We start from the raw sequence: 15,000 nt of genomic DNA on the forward strand, positions 1-15,000 counted from the left end.
GGTGAACAATGAAACATCCAGAGTTTTCTCTTTCATATTATTGCTTGCAACATTTCACCTTCACAGGTGGCATCATTAGGCTAAAAAAAAAAAATAAAATAAATAAATAAGATAAATAAAATTCAGTATATACTAAATTTGATTTGTTTTTAGCCTGATAATTTCTTCTGTGAAGGTAAAACGTTGCAAACAATAAATTGAAGAAGAAGCTCTGGATGTTTACCTGTTCACCTCATCTATAATACGGAACCTCTCTCTCTCTCTCTCTCTCTCTCTCTCTCTCTCTCTCTCTCTCTCTCTCTCTCTCTCTCTCTCTCTCTATCTATCTATCTATCTATCTATCTATCTATCTATCTATCTATCTATATATATATATATATATATATATATATATATATATATATATATATATATATATATATATATATATATATATATATATATATATATATATATATATATATATATATATATATATATATATATATATATATATATATATATATATATATATTGTGCATTCTGAAGACTTTATTCTTTTATAGGTGAGGATGTTTAATTCGATGCATAATAATTTTGTATTTAGATACTTTATGGTGCTTGCTGAAGGCCGATGCAACGTTGCTGCTGCTTCAGGGAATCAACCAGTGGCCCTTATCTCGGAGTGAAGTGCATGACAAGTTTGTGATCTGCCCTGACTACAATGCAAAGAACAGATATGGAGAATGATGCTATATGGTGGCAACGAACTGTTATTGTTGTTGCAATGATCATCATCGGTCTCGGTCCTACAGTATGCCTCATGGTTGCTTTTAATTACGAGTCTCCCACAGGATCCACTACTTTGGCCCTCTTCTCTATCAGCTGTCTGTGCACGCTGACCGCCTATTTCATTAGCCAAACATACCTTCGCCCTCGCCCATCACACCATGCAGCGCTGACACAGGTAAAAGGAGAATGTTTTATTAGTATTATCTTTATTACTATTATTGTTATCATTATTATTATTATTATTATAATTATTATCATTATTATATTATTATCATCATCATCATCATCATCATCATCATCATCATCATCATCATCATCATTATTATTTTTACATGCTAATGAAGGAAAGTAACACACACACACACACACACACACACACACACACACACACACACACACACACACACCTCTGCTTCTAATGCTACTACTGTTACTGCTACTACTGCTGCTGCTACTACTACTACTACTACTACTACTACTACTACTACTAGTACTACTACTACTACTACTACTATTACTACTACTACTACTATTACTACTACTATTATATACTATTGCTACTACTATTACTAGTCTGCTACTACTTGTAATAATAATAATAATAATAATAATAATAATAATAATAATAATAATAATAATGATAATGATAATGACAATAATAATAATAATAATAATAATAATAATAATAATAATAATAATAATAATAATAATAATAATAATAATGTTGATTATGATGACTTTATCTAAAAGGGATACTGGCTAAGGGCTACAAAAAAAAAAAAAAAAAGGCTCACTTAATTGTCAAACCTGAAAAGAAAAAGAGGGTCAAAATGATTAAGCAAAATTTAAGAAGTTTCTTGAAATCTCCTTGAAACTCAAGTCACACAAGGAGAGAGGACAGAAATTCAGAAGCAAACAGGGTGTTCACAGTTTTCAAGTGGAAGGGATGAAAGATTGTGGGCATGAAAATCATCATTTTTATAGGAACCAATGCTTTATGTGGCAAATCCCCCCAAAAAGTCGAGCAAGTATTATTTGTGCTGACAGGATATTAAGACGGCCGAAACCGTACTGAGACGAAAAGACTGACCGATATCAGACACGCCGACTTCTCCAAAACACCCAACACACGAGGCAGGAAATATGAGTTTGTAGTACTGTTGTAAAACCCCAACTTATACATGTGCTATGGTTGATTGCACGAGCATATCAGGAAAGAACCAAGGTGTGAAATAATGGGTTGTTTTTACAAAGAAGATAGCGTCAACTCAGGGAAGACATTGGGAAACACGATGTGAAACAGACAATCTTCACCAGTGTCCTGCTGAGATCTGGCATCAAAACATGGTTGTTTCTTTCATATGTGCCAGGATTTATATACGGGTATGTTAACTGTATGACTTGAATGGATAGAGTAAGGTAAGATAGAGGAAAAAATAATATTTATACCAAGTGAGAGAGCTTGGTGCACAAGGGCGACTATATTTTGTTCTATAAAATTATGTTTGTCACATAAAGTCAAATAACTATCAAGAAATAACAGAAAAATAACAACAGAAAAATATTGGAAGGAATAAAAACACGGGAAATCGATAGGTATATCATAATAGTGTTCTGAGACGACTACTCTGTACCGCGAGAGGATGTCCAACTTCTGAATTAAATCAGCCGGCGAACACTGAAAACTTGACAGTTCGTGATATCTCCCATTGGGGTGTTCGCTATGGTTTAGAAAGATTGCCAGATTCACCAGGAGACTGAATTTTACACATACAAGGTCAGCTAGAAAAAAAAAAAAGTAAATAAATGGAACTTCTATTTAATGCCTCCTTTGCAAGCTTGTCATCGGTTTCATTGAGGCAAATACCAATATGTGAAGGTATCCACATAAATTGCACAATATGCCCAGCATTTTTCAGCTGAAAGACAATAGCTTGACAGTGGGACACCAATGCATCATTTACAGTATCAAGATTATTGAGAGAAAACAAAGCACTCTATCTACAAATACATAAATATCTTTGTTTTTCAGGGATGCTTTTTATAGCAAGCAGGAGTTCATCTTTAGTAACTGGTACAGATGAATCATCAAAAAGTTTAGTCTGCATCAAACAACCGTCTTCTGTCAGACTGGTAAATTCTCAAACAATCTTGAGTACCGTCAGGCAAACTTTCAATGCTGGAGGCATGAGCCCACCTAATGGGGAGTTTTCGGAACTAAACCGCTAGATGTCATTGCTGCTCATCTAACTGTAGGAAAGAGAGCTAAAATATTGTTGTAGTAAATCCCAGGTGCGTAAAGATGCATAGAACATTGATCATCATGATACTATTGAAATGATGTATCGACTCTTCAATATCCGGTATGGATAATATTGAGAGAATGTGGTCAAATTAATTATTATTTTTTTTGATTATCGAGTAAACTGTAAGCATTATCTTAAATAAAGCACATTACAAGTATAAAAACTATTGATTTGGACAATGAAAAAAATAAAAAATCATACTGTACTATATAGTATGACGCAACCTACTCAGTAACATCGTGATATATGGCTCCAGTTTTTTTTTTTTTTTTTTTGTCGGGATTTTAGCATCCCTCTCACGAAGCGAGCGACAAGGCAAAGTAATGGAGAACCAAAACAAACATCTCTCAGGCGATCCTGCTGCTGCTGTAGTGTCCAGCTACCGTAATCCATTGCTTAGGGCGTAGTGGAGATGGGCACCGCAGCAACATTCAACTTCTTGTCCAACAACGTGTTTCTTAAGTTCAACCAGCGCGGCCGAGTCAGGTGTTTGTTTTGGTTAGAGATACAGCATTACTATCGCCAGGACACTCGAGTTGCCAATTTTTTAAAAATTTAAATTGCCGTTTCCATAAACTAGGAAGGAGATCTATGTAATTTGGACTTTTGACTGTCACAGACATGTTGCCTTTATGTTTACTGTCGTCTTGATTAAGACGTTTCCAATCAAGAGTGTATTCATTTGGAAATCTTAAGATGATCAAATAAAGCTAAATGCCGATTCACTAGAAAATCAACTTATATACATTTGTTCATGAAAAGAGTTTGATTTTACTTGTGTTACTACTTAAAAGGGATTACGTAGAAAAAAATATATTATACTCGTATAAGCCCATTGCTTCATGTAAATAGAATAACACTGTAGGTATATCTGATATTGCTTGTATGTGAGAGAAGAGTTTGTGTCTGTGCTGCCACCTGGTGACAACCACTAGTTCTGAAAACTCCCTATTACAAGTTCATTGGCTTTAGATTTTGGATCTGGATGGGCAATAGTTGTACTTCTTATTCCCCATACTTTGTTCACCTCCCTCCATAGACTTGTTAAATTCTTTGTCTTAGATATACTCTCTAGGAAATTATTGTAGTACCTTGTGCGTGCTTGTTGTCTCACGTCTGTCATACATTCAGCAATTTGAATCAGTTGTCCTACTCTGGATATCACGTGGATTTTTACTCCATCGACGCTGTGCTTTCCTAAGCAATGTGTTCCATCCCTTAACTTGCTTATCATTGTAATAAGCTGACTTATACCTCCTACCTGGGTGAGTTTGCTGACTTTTAGCTTTATTGAAGATGTAATCGATTACCTTCAACAGATCTTCATAAAACTGATCAACATTATGTACAGTGGGTTTGTAATCTTTGTACCCATCACTTACTTAACTTATCATTTCTCTATGCTGACCATTCTTTAACCTGTACCTTGTCCTGTTAGTAGGACCACACACCTTGTCTAGCTCTAGAGTTACTTGTAGAGCAAAATGATCACTCACCAGTTCATGCAAGATATCTGCAGAGGCATGAACTTCATTCATATTGAAAATAATAGCATAATCCAGCCTGCTATCTCTAACATGAGTGGGTTTACCATTCCCTAATATTTGAACATTCTCAAAGGCATCAATAATATCACACAGTGCAAGACCATTAGAGTTCTGGCTGCCAAATGAGCTGCCAAGACTTCTGTACCTTGCATTTAGGTCTCCAACTAAAAGTTGGAACTAAAATCAGGAAGATCTTCAAATCTTAGCATATTTGCATGTATGTACATATTAACAATAGTTATTACACAGTCCTTAACATGCATGTTTACACACAATATCTCTGCACCATTAACCTTGTAAGCTGAATGTAGGAGTGCAGGAATTCAGTTTTTGATGTATATGATTAGACCTCGCGTGTAAATCCGCTGAAAGTTCAAAGCGCTGATATCCACGTAATGACAAGGAATCTGTTCTCACACTAACTTCCTGCAGTGCTATTACATCTGTTATTTTCAAGAACATGAGCATGCACATCAGTAGACCTTTTCTGTAAGCTGTTGACATTCCAGGATAGTATGCAAAGATAACTACCTTCTGTTTTGTTGGATCTTATTCTCCACAGATGAGGCAACCTTTAACAGTTCTGATTTCACTTTACCCTTGGGGTTATCCACATAGGCCCGGACTAATTCCACAAAGTGTTCCATTTCATTAATAACAGCTGAGGGATTACCATCCATCTGCAAGACTACATCATCAGCATTACATTCATTAGTTCTTCCAGCACTGTCCATAACAGTTCCCACAGCAGAATCTACAGTGGTGCCTACAGTAATATCCACTTTAGCACTAGGACTCATAATTAATGTGTGTATTTCCACCATTTGTTTTTTGTAATTCTACCATCAATTTCTTCAGGTCATCAATTTCTCTCCTCAGGGAAACATTCTCATTAGCAGGAGATACCTTTCCTGTCGGAGGAACTGTACCTAGCTTGTCTGTTACATTTCCTGATATAGACACTTGATCTGCCTGCCTTTGCTCAAGCCTTTGCTGCCACACGCTATCTTGCTGTGGACCCTGTAAGGCCTGTACATGTCTTGCAGGTTCACTAGCCTTACCTCCAGAAATCTTGTGAGCATTTCCATGAGGTCTCTTTTTACAGAGCCATGAAGTAGCATTGTGACTCACCATAATTACAACTGGTAGGTACAACCTTGATATTATCCTGCAGTTTAGCAATACATTCCCTGGCATCATGATTTTTACCACAGAACCTATAGCGAAAATCATTGTAACACTTGTACTGCATGTGACCCCACTTACTACATTTATACCACAAAACAGGGGTTTCATTGTAAACGGAAACATTCTTATAGCCAATGCACCCTCTCAGGGACTGACCCTTTTAGCAAAGCATTAAGCTGTGGCTTAGGTTCAACGTTACCTTTTAGTTTCACTTCACGTTGCTTAACCCACACAACTCTCTCATCAAATGGAAGGTCTTCAAGATCTATGCATGTTGGAACATCAAAAATTATAACCTTGTGGCATTTCTCCCTTCCATCTGGCTTTTCCATAACAATGCCTTCAAAACCTTTAGTTGTTAAGAAATTCAGTCACATACGGCCTGTATTTGCCATCCTTGAACATAACCTCAAAATCTCTGTGGTACTTACAAAGCTTGACTGTCCACTGGAGCTTTTGGTTGAAATCCATATCTGCTGAGAGAGGAAAATACACCCTCTGACATCCATTACGACTTGGCCCTGGTGACCCTCTGTCGCCTTGGTTTATTCCTTGATCCTCCTCATTCTCAGCGTCACTGTCACTCAGGCGAGAGTGAGACACTGCAGCAACAACCTCCGTCCATTTCCTCCTGCACGACTCCTCGCTCCACACAGTGGTACCACGTGGTGGGTCCCTCTTGCCACCACTTTCTTCCTGACCAATAAAACTTTTCTGAGATCATCTTCTTGTCACTAGCACTGTCCTCACTTAGTCTTGGTCTTGCTGCATCACTCCTCCTCTTCTTCTCCGCCTTACTGGTCACCTCTTGAAATTCAGCATCACCTTCCATACCAGTTGACTGATGGTCGTCTGAGACACTACTGGAGCTGGACATCGTCAAATCATCCTCCTGTCCGGTCATGGGTGCTGTGTATCCTCCTTCAACCATACGTCAGGGGTAAAATAATAACTTGCATTCTTGAGGTAGCTAGGGTAATGGCAGAGGCAGAGCGAGTTCAAACCAGCCGCTGTTGTTGTGGAGAAGAGCAATGCCAGCACGGCTTCACTCTATCGCTACAGAGACGCGCAACCCACGCGTACTTCCCACGTGAAAGTGTAATGGCGTCTATCTGCAGCAGTCCAACTTTTCTGTGAAATATTATATCTGGTGAATCTGGCAACTGCAATTGGAGTTCGTGATATCTCCCATTAGCAGAAGCGAAATGCCAGAGGCACTTCCTCTTTGGGTAGTAGTACTACTTAGCGATAGGATCAGATACAGATCTGAGGTGATCGGAGGATCACCTCAGAAAGCTCAGAAAGCTTGGAGGTTAGGAAAAGGTCAAGAATGTTGGGTGTATCTCTAAGACGGTCAGGAATACAAGTAGGGTGGTGGAAAGGATAATAATGGGGCAGACAACGACGTCCTGATACCATCATGCGTTGGACAGCTGGCTAGGTTTTGCAAGCGGTATATTTACTGAGGTCTTTATTATTAACTGTTGTTACATGACCATAGTGACGAAAATTAGCGGTGTGTCTGAAATAAATTCTGTCAAAGCATAATCCCATTCATCAGTTTGTTAGGAAGTTATTCCCGAAAAAAAAAGAAAAATGAAACACGGCCTGTGATGCCCATATTTGAGGTTATTGTTGCTGGTAACATCAATTAACATCCAAAATACTTGTTTGACACAATAGTTTGCAGATGTCACCAGAATTGAATATATATATATATATATATATATATATATATATATATATATATATATATATATATATATATATATATATATATATATATATATATATATATATATATATATATATATATATATATATTATTTGATAATAATTACAAAACCAAATAATGCTAAAATTTAAAAGCAGCATAAAGTCTGTTAGATTATTGTCTTGATGTAGATACAAACAGCCACTGTCCGGCTACGTACTCGTACGACAAACTGATAGACAGATGATTTGCTTTCGTTGTGATGTAAGACTAAGCGTAAAGATAAACTAGTTTTGTCTACTCCTAAGACATGGAGTCACATTTTTGTAATAATATTTCTTTTGAGATGTGGGGAGAGGAGTGAGTGCAGATGGAAAAGACAAGATGGGGGTGTGGGTGCGTGAGCTGCAGCCAGTGACGCGCCCACACTAACACACGAACACAAGCAGGCCACCAGGCTTGTGAAGTGCGAGTTGATATATTGTTATTCTATTTCTACTCCTTGCTGAAGTAAAACACTAATGAGATGAACAATTATACCACTGCAAAGAAAAATGATAAGCGCTTTTTATGGAATTTCTTTCATGATTTTAGGCTAAATATTAAAGGAAATATGACTAAGAATAATAGTAATTATAAAAGTCGTTTTCCATTTTCTTAAAATAATTAATATATCTTGCTAAATTATGCGTGCGTGCGTCCTATACCCTGTTGCATCTTTGTATGGCGGGGAGTACGGTATTTATTATTTTTTCTTACTATTTTTGTACTGAGAATGTCTCAGTATATCCTCCAGACAGTTTCCTATGATAAATAATGATGATAAATAATGATAAATAAATTTGTTTCATGGTTATTATTCAAAAGGTAAAATAAAAGTGCTAATATGTATAGATAAAATGTATATTTGTGTATATTGTGGTCTATTGTAGCCGTTTAAAGGATCATTTGTATATGTGATGTGTTAGGGTGGTGACGTGGCGACCTCTCACCCTCACCAACACAAGATGGGGCTCCCGCCCTCACCAACTCAGTAGTTGTGAGACTCTGGCCCTGTATGCTCGCCAACTGTGATGGGTTAATTGCGCATTCAGAGAGATTTAGAAGACACTTGTCATGCGTTTTGTGGTAGGTGCACTTTCGGTGTTGTGTAGTCTTGGAGTCACGACTGAAGTGAATGAGGTTCAGACAGTAAGACTCATGTATTTCACCAGTGCGACGATAAAGGAGGCACTGTGTGAGTTCCTTGCTGTTTAGATATGATACTCTATATCCCTTTATGGTGAAATATGTCAGTTCATTGAGTATTTTCAGTGACAGTTAAGCTTGAATTCAGATTATTTACCTACGATTGTTCATAGGTTGGACCCTAAAATAAAGAAGTAACTTCCAGCGCTGTTTTCCATCGCCTAGTGAAACACTTTTTAAAAATTCTCTCTCTCTCTCTCTCTCTCTCTCTCTCTCTCTGTGTGTGTGTGTGTGTGTGTGTGTGTATGTGTGTGAATTAATGATGGGGACCACAGACTAGGTAAATTTTGCGAAGTTAAAGATTGCGTGGACTTGAACAACTAGATTTGAAGCTCCGCAGATGAAACAGGTATCATTTTTTTTTTTTTCAGTACAAGTATAACAACCGTGTCAATCCGCCCAAATGAACGAGGCACGGTCTCCACGGTCGTTAACACACAGAAAAAAAAAAAAAAATACTTATCATTTGGGACGAAGTTTTCCGCCTTCCTCGTCCCGACCAGAGGGTATGGAGGTGTCAATGGAGACACAGTACTTACAGTGGTGATTAAAAAAAAAAAAAAAAAAAAAAAAAAACTAATCAAACCGAAATAAAATAACAATGTCAATTTTTTCTTTGGGAGGACTTATTACAGCAGGTATCTAGAATGAACCACTTTCACAATCCATCCTTAACAAAGCAATATGAAACACGAGGTCTGGAATACGCACCTGCTAGTTATTTGCATCCACTAATCACTAGCAATCCCTCCCCTGGATAACTGTATCCCACCAGTTAATTTACACTGAGTTGGATACCGCCTTGCAAGCCACTTCCCTAGCAATTATTCCTCTAACTCATCCTACTCTAAACTACAAAGCAGGAAATTAACAATGCTTTCAAAGACATTCGACACCTCGAGGCCACATGGAGTCCTGTAGCCCCGAGACAGAAGACGCGAATCAGTACATATTGCTAATAATGATAATGTTGGGCAATACAATCACTACACCTTCATTAGAAATATCAACTAATGAAGGTGAACACAGCTGCCCTTAAAATTCACCAATAATTAAATCAGTTTCAGAGTTCACCCGAATACTCACCTGCAGCCCCGAGAGAGAAGACGCGAATGCACACTGTGGCTACTGCGAGGCTCTCCTGGGACACAAGTTGCCACAACAAATATACCTCTATTTTTTTTTTTCCACTCTCCCACACTGTCCACTTGATTTTACTATTTCATCTCACTCGATTTCCTATATTATTTGACACGATAAACCTTACGACAAAAGATACATGCGCAATTTCTCAAATTAACCATCGAAATTAATAGATCATCGTTCCCAACCATGCAATACTGGAACTTAACATTTCACATGTGTTACTTAAAACTGCAAAGAATTACAAATGAACCGCGTTTAATATATATATATATATATATATATATATATATATATATATATATATATATATATATATATATATATATATATATATATATATATATATATATATAACCTGCAAAGAATTAAAAATGAACCGCGCTTAATAATATATATATATATATATATATATATATATATATATATATATATATATATATATATATATATATATATATTTAGAGAGAGAGAGATAGGAATATTAGCTAGACAAGCAAGTAAATCTGCTGGCTTCTTTAATTGGCTTAAATACACCATAGCCAAAAGATGCTACTCGGAATTCTATAAGCTGCACATACTGAGCTCTCACCAGCCCACTTACGCAACAAGTAATCAAATTTTCATCAGAATGTTCCCGAGTACACTAATTATCTAACATTATAAAAAAAAATACTCATAAATAAAACCCTAACACAACATAATCGATAGCTTATCTATGCATTAGCACAATACTTGAATTAACAGATAAATTCGTAGGCATTCGTTCTCTAAATCCCACCGTAAGTTTCAAAGAAAACCGATCACTATTGGGGAAATTAAAGAAAAAAAAAAATAAATAAATAAAAAAAAAGTACATAGGAGAGTTACACAAGAGTCACTGGCCAAAGGCAACAAAAAATTTAGTAACAAAAAAATCCCACTCAAACGCCAGTTCCCAAAGCGACATCAAATAGAACGATCAAATAACAGAGGATAAGTATCTTGAGACCTCTCTCTTGAAAGAGTCCATGTCATAAGGAGGAGGAAATACAGATGCAGGAAGGGAATTCTAGAGTTTATCAGAGAAAGAGATGACTGAGAATACTAGTTAACTCTGATGCAGTTAACAAGATCAGAAGAACAATTAGCATGAAAATAGCAGTAGAAGATAGCAAAATATACAACATTGCAGGCGATGAGAGAGAGGTTGAAGACAGTCAGTTAGAGGAGAACAGTTGATAAGACGAAAAGCTTTTGGTTCCACCTTGTCCAAAAGAGCTGTATGAATAGAACCTCCCATGCATGTGAAGCATACTCTATAGATGGACAGATAAGGCCCCTGTACGAGTTAGCAGGGTTGTAAGTGGGAGAGGGGGATGAGAAAAACTGGAGGAGACCACTCAACACCTAACTTCATAGAAGCTGTTTTAGCTAGAGATGAGATGTGAAGCTTCCAGTTTAGATTATATAAGTAAATGGCAGACCAAACATGCTCATTGGAGAGGAAGGGAACAATTGAGTGTCATTGAAGGGGATAATTATCTGGAATGTTGTGTCGAGTTGATAGATGGAGGAATTGAATTTTTGAGGGATTGAACAATACTAAGTGTGCTCTACCATAGTCAGAATTTTTAAAGAGATCAGAAGTCAGGCATTCTGTTGTTTCCCTGTATGAGCTATTTTCTTCCTGAAGGTTTGGACGTCTACAAAAAGACGTGGAAAAGTGCAGGGTGGTATAAGCTTAAGAGTGGACAGGACAAGAGATTTGGTTTAGAAGATCATTGAGAAATGAAAGGAAGAGAGTGGGTGACAGGATAGAAACCTGAGGAACACAACTGTTAATAGACTCAGGAGAAGAACAGTGACCGCCCACCGGACAGAAAAGAAACTTGAGATGAGGTTACAAAGAGAAGGATAGAAGCAGGAGGAGGGTAGGCTGGAAATTAAAGCTTTGTGCCAGACTCTATCAAAAGCGTTCAATATGTCTAAGGTAACAGCGAAAGTTTCACCGAAATCCGTAGAAGAGGATGTCCAAGACTCAATGAGGAAACCCAGATCACCAGTAGAGCGGCCTCGATGGAACCCATACTGGCAACCAAATGAGGTTGTGAAGTAATAGATGTTTAAAGAATCTTCCTGTTGAGGTTAGATTAAAAACTTTAGAGTGGCAAGAAATGAAAACAACAGGACGGTAGTCTGAGGGATGAGAGCGGTCACTCTTTTTAGGAACAGGGTGAATGTAGGCAAGCTTCCAGCAAGAAGGAAAGGTGGATGTTAATAGAGTTGGAAGAGTCTGACTAGGCAAGGAGCAAGCATGTAGGCACAGTTTTGGAGAACAATAGGATTTACCCCATCAGGTCCATAAACCTTCCGAGGGTAAAGGCCAGCGAGGTCATAGAAAACATCACTGCGAAGAATCTTAATGGGTAGCATGAAGTAGTCGGAGAGTGGAGGAGAGGGAGGAACGAATCCTGATTTATCCTAGGTAGAGTTTTTACCAAAGGTTAGAGCAAAATAGAAATAGATGAGATGGCAGTGGTGCCATCAGGTTGAAATGAAAAGAGAGACAGATGAAGAAGCAACGTTATTGGAGATGTTTTTGGCTAGGTGCCGATGATCATGAAGTGAGTTGGATCTTGAAAGGTTTTCTCAGTTTCTGTTAATGAAGTAGTTTTTGGCTAGTTGGAAATTAGATTTGGCAGAAATTAGATCTGGGCAGAAATGTAAAGTGCATAAGATACAGATGATGGAAGGCTCAAGTTCCCTCTGTGGGCCACCTTTCTATCATATATATTGCACGAGAACAAACTGTTTTAAACCAAGGTTTGGAAGGTTTAGGTCGAGAGAGAGAGAGAGAGAGAGAGAGAGAGAGAGAGAGAGAGAGAGAGAGAGAGAGAGAGAGAGAGAGAGAGAGTGAGGAATGTATTTACGCCTCCCTGCCAGACGCTGACACCTGTGTTATGCGCTCAGCACAGAGGCGGGTCTCTGACACGGAAGCAGTTGTCATTTCATGGAAAATCAGAATAATACTTCCTCAGATTCCCTCCAATTAGCAGAGGCAAAACGCCAGAGGTATTTCCGCTTTGGGGAGTAGTACTATTCAGCGATAGGACAAGATACAGATATGAGGGTGTGATCGGAGAAGCCCAACGGAGAAGGAAGGGTGACAGTATAAGTAGGACTAGATATTAGGAAAAGGTCAAGAATGTTGAGCGTAACACCAAGACGGTCAGGAATATGAATAAAGTGTTGTATCAGTTGCTCTAGTTCGTGGAGGATAACAAAGCTAAAGGCTAGTTCACCAGGATGATCAGTGAAGGGAGAGGAAAGCCAGTGCTGGTGATGAACACTGAAGTCTCCAAGAGAAGAGATATCCACAAAAGGGAAGAGGGTCAGTATGTGCTCTATTTTGGAAGTTAATTAGTGAAAGAATTCTTTATAGTCAGAGGTATACAGCACATATAAATTTAATTTGAGGATGACTTTGTAGTTGTAGTCAGATGGTGAAAAATTCTGAAGTTTCAGGAGAGCAAGTTAAGTCGTTGCGCACATAGACGAAACATCCAGCTTTGGATTGAAAATGAGGATAGAGAAAGTAATCTCATATCTTTATCTTGTCCTATCACTCCAATCCCTCCTCAGGATCCCCCTAAGCGAAGGTGCCTCTGGCGTTTTGCCTCTGCTAGTTGGGGGGGACCTGAGGAGGTATTTTGCTGATTTTCCTTGGAATGACTACTGCTTCTGTGTCAGAGACCCGTCTTTGTGTGCTGAGCGCGTAACAGAGGTGATAGTGTCTGGCATGGAGGCGTACATTTCTCACTCTTTTTCTCGTCCTTAACCTTCTAAACCTTGGTTTAACACAGCTTGTTCTCGTGCTATACATGATAGAGAGGTGGCCCACAAAAGGTACTTAAGCCTTCCATCACCAGAATCTCATGCACTTTATATTTCTGCCCGGAACCATGCCAAGTCTGTTCTCCAACTAGCCAAAAACTCCTTCATTAACAGAAAATGTCAAAACCTTTCAAGATCTAACTCCCCTCGTGATTTCTGGCATCTAGCCAAAAATATCTCCAATAACTTTGCTTCTTCTTCTTTCCCTCCTCTACTTCAACCAGATGGCACCACTGCTATCACATCTATTTCTAAAGCTGAACTCTTTGCTCAAACCTTTACTGAAAACCCTACCTTGGACGATTCTGGGCTTGTTCCTCCCTCTCCTCCACCCTCTGACTACTTCATGCCACGTATTAAAATTCTTCGTAATGATGTTTTCCATGCCCTCGCTGGCCTAAACCCTCGGAAGGCTTATGGACCTGATGGGGTCCCTCCTATTGTTCTCCGAAACTGTGCCTCCGTGCTTGTACCTTGCCTAGTCAAACTCTTTCAGCTCTGTCTGTCAACATCTACCTTTCCTTCTTGCTGGAAGTTTGCCTACATTCAACCTGTTCCTGAAAAGGGTGACCGCTCTAATCCCTCAAACTACCGTCCTATTGCTTTAATTTCCTGCTTATCTAAAGTTTTTGAATCTATCCTCAACAGGAAGATTCTTAAACATCTATCACTTCACAACCTTCTATCTGATCGCCAGTATGGGTTCCGTCAAGGCTGCTCTACTGGTGATCTTCTGGCTTTCCTTACTGAGTCTTGGTCATCCTCTTTTAGAGACTTTGGTGAAACTTTTGCTGTTGCCTTGGACATATCAAAAGCCTTTGATAGAGTCTGGCACAAAGCTTTGATTTCCAAACTACCCTCCTACGGTTTCTATCCTTCTCTCTGTAACTTCATCTCAAGTTTCCTTTCTGACCGTTCTATTGCTGCTGTGGTAGACGGTCACTGTTCTTCTCCTAAATCTATTAACAGTGGTGTTCCTCAGGGTTCTGTCCTGTCACCCACTCTCTTCTTATTATTCATTAATGATCTTCTAAACCAAACTTCTTGTCCTATCCACTCCTATGCTGATGATACCACCCTGCACTTTTCCACGTCTTTTCATAGACGTCCAACCCTTCAGGAGGTAAACATATCACGCAGGGAAGCCACAGAACGCCTGACTTCTGATCTTTCTAAAATTTCTGATTGGGGCAGAGCAAACTTGGTA

The 15,000-nt window shown here is 38.4% G+C and overlaps 2 protein-coding genes across 3 annotated transcripts in view; one reads left to right on the top strand and one right to left on the bottom strand.

Annotated features, from left to right (window-relative positions):
* LOC135100450 (procathepsin L-like) overlaps positions 1 to 9,883 on the bottom strand; it is a 52,457-nt gene extending 42,574 nt beyond the window's left edge. For both annotated transcript variants that reach the window (XM_064003353.1, XM_064003352.1), the window contains exon 1: positions 9,861 to 9,883. The gene's annotated coding sequence lies outside the window, so the exon portion shown is untranslated. The remainder of the gene's footprint in view (positions 1 to 9,860) is intronic.
* Positions 1 to 15,000, top strand: part of LOC135100451 (uncharacterized) — a 46,536-nt gene that overhangs the window by 19,879 nt on the left and 11,657 nt on the right. Inside the window, exon 2 of the mRNA XM_064003355.1 lies at positions 587 to 946. Coding sequence (XP_063859425.1) covers positions 704 to 946 — 243 coding nt within the window. The 5' untranslated portion in view covers positions 587 to 703. The remainder of the gene's footprint in view (positions 1 to 586; positions 947 to 15,000) is intronic.

The sequence above is a fragment of the Scylla paramamosain genome, chromosome 5 (assembly GCF_035594125.1).
Source record: "Scylla paramamosain isolate STU-SP2022 chromosome 5, ASM3559412v1, whole genome shotgun sequence".
NCBI classification, from domain to species: domain Eukaryota; kingdom Metazoa; phylum Arthropoda; class Malacostraca; order Decapoda; family Portunidae; genus Scylla; species Scylla paramamosain.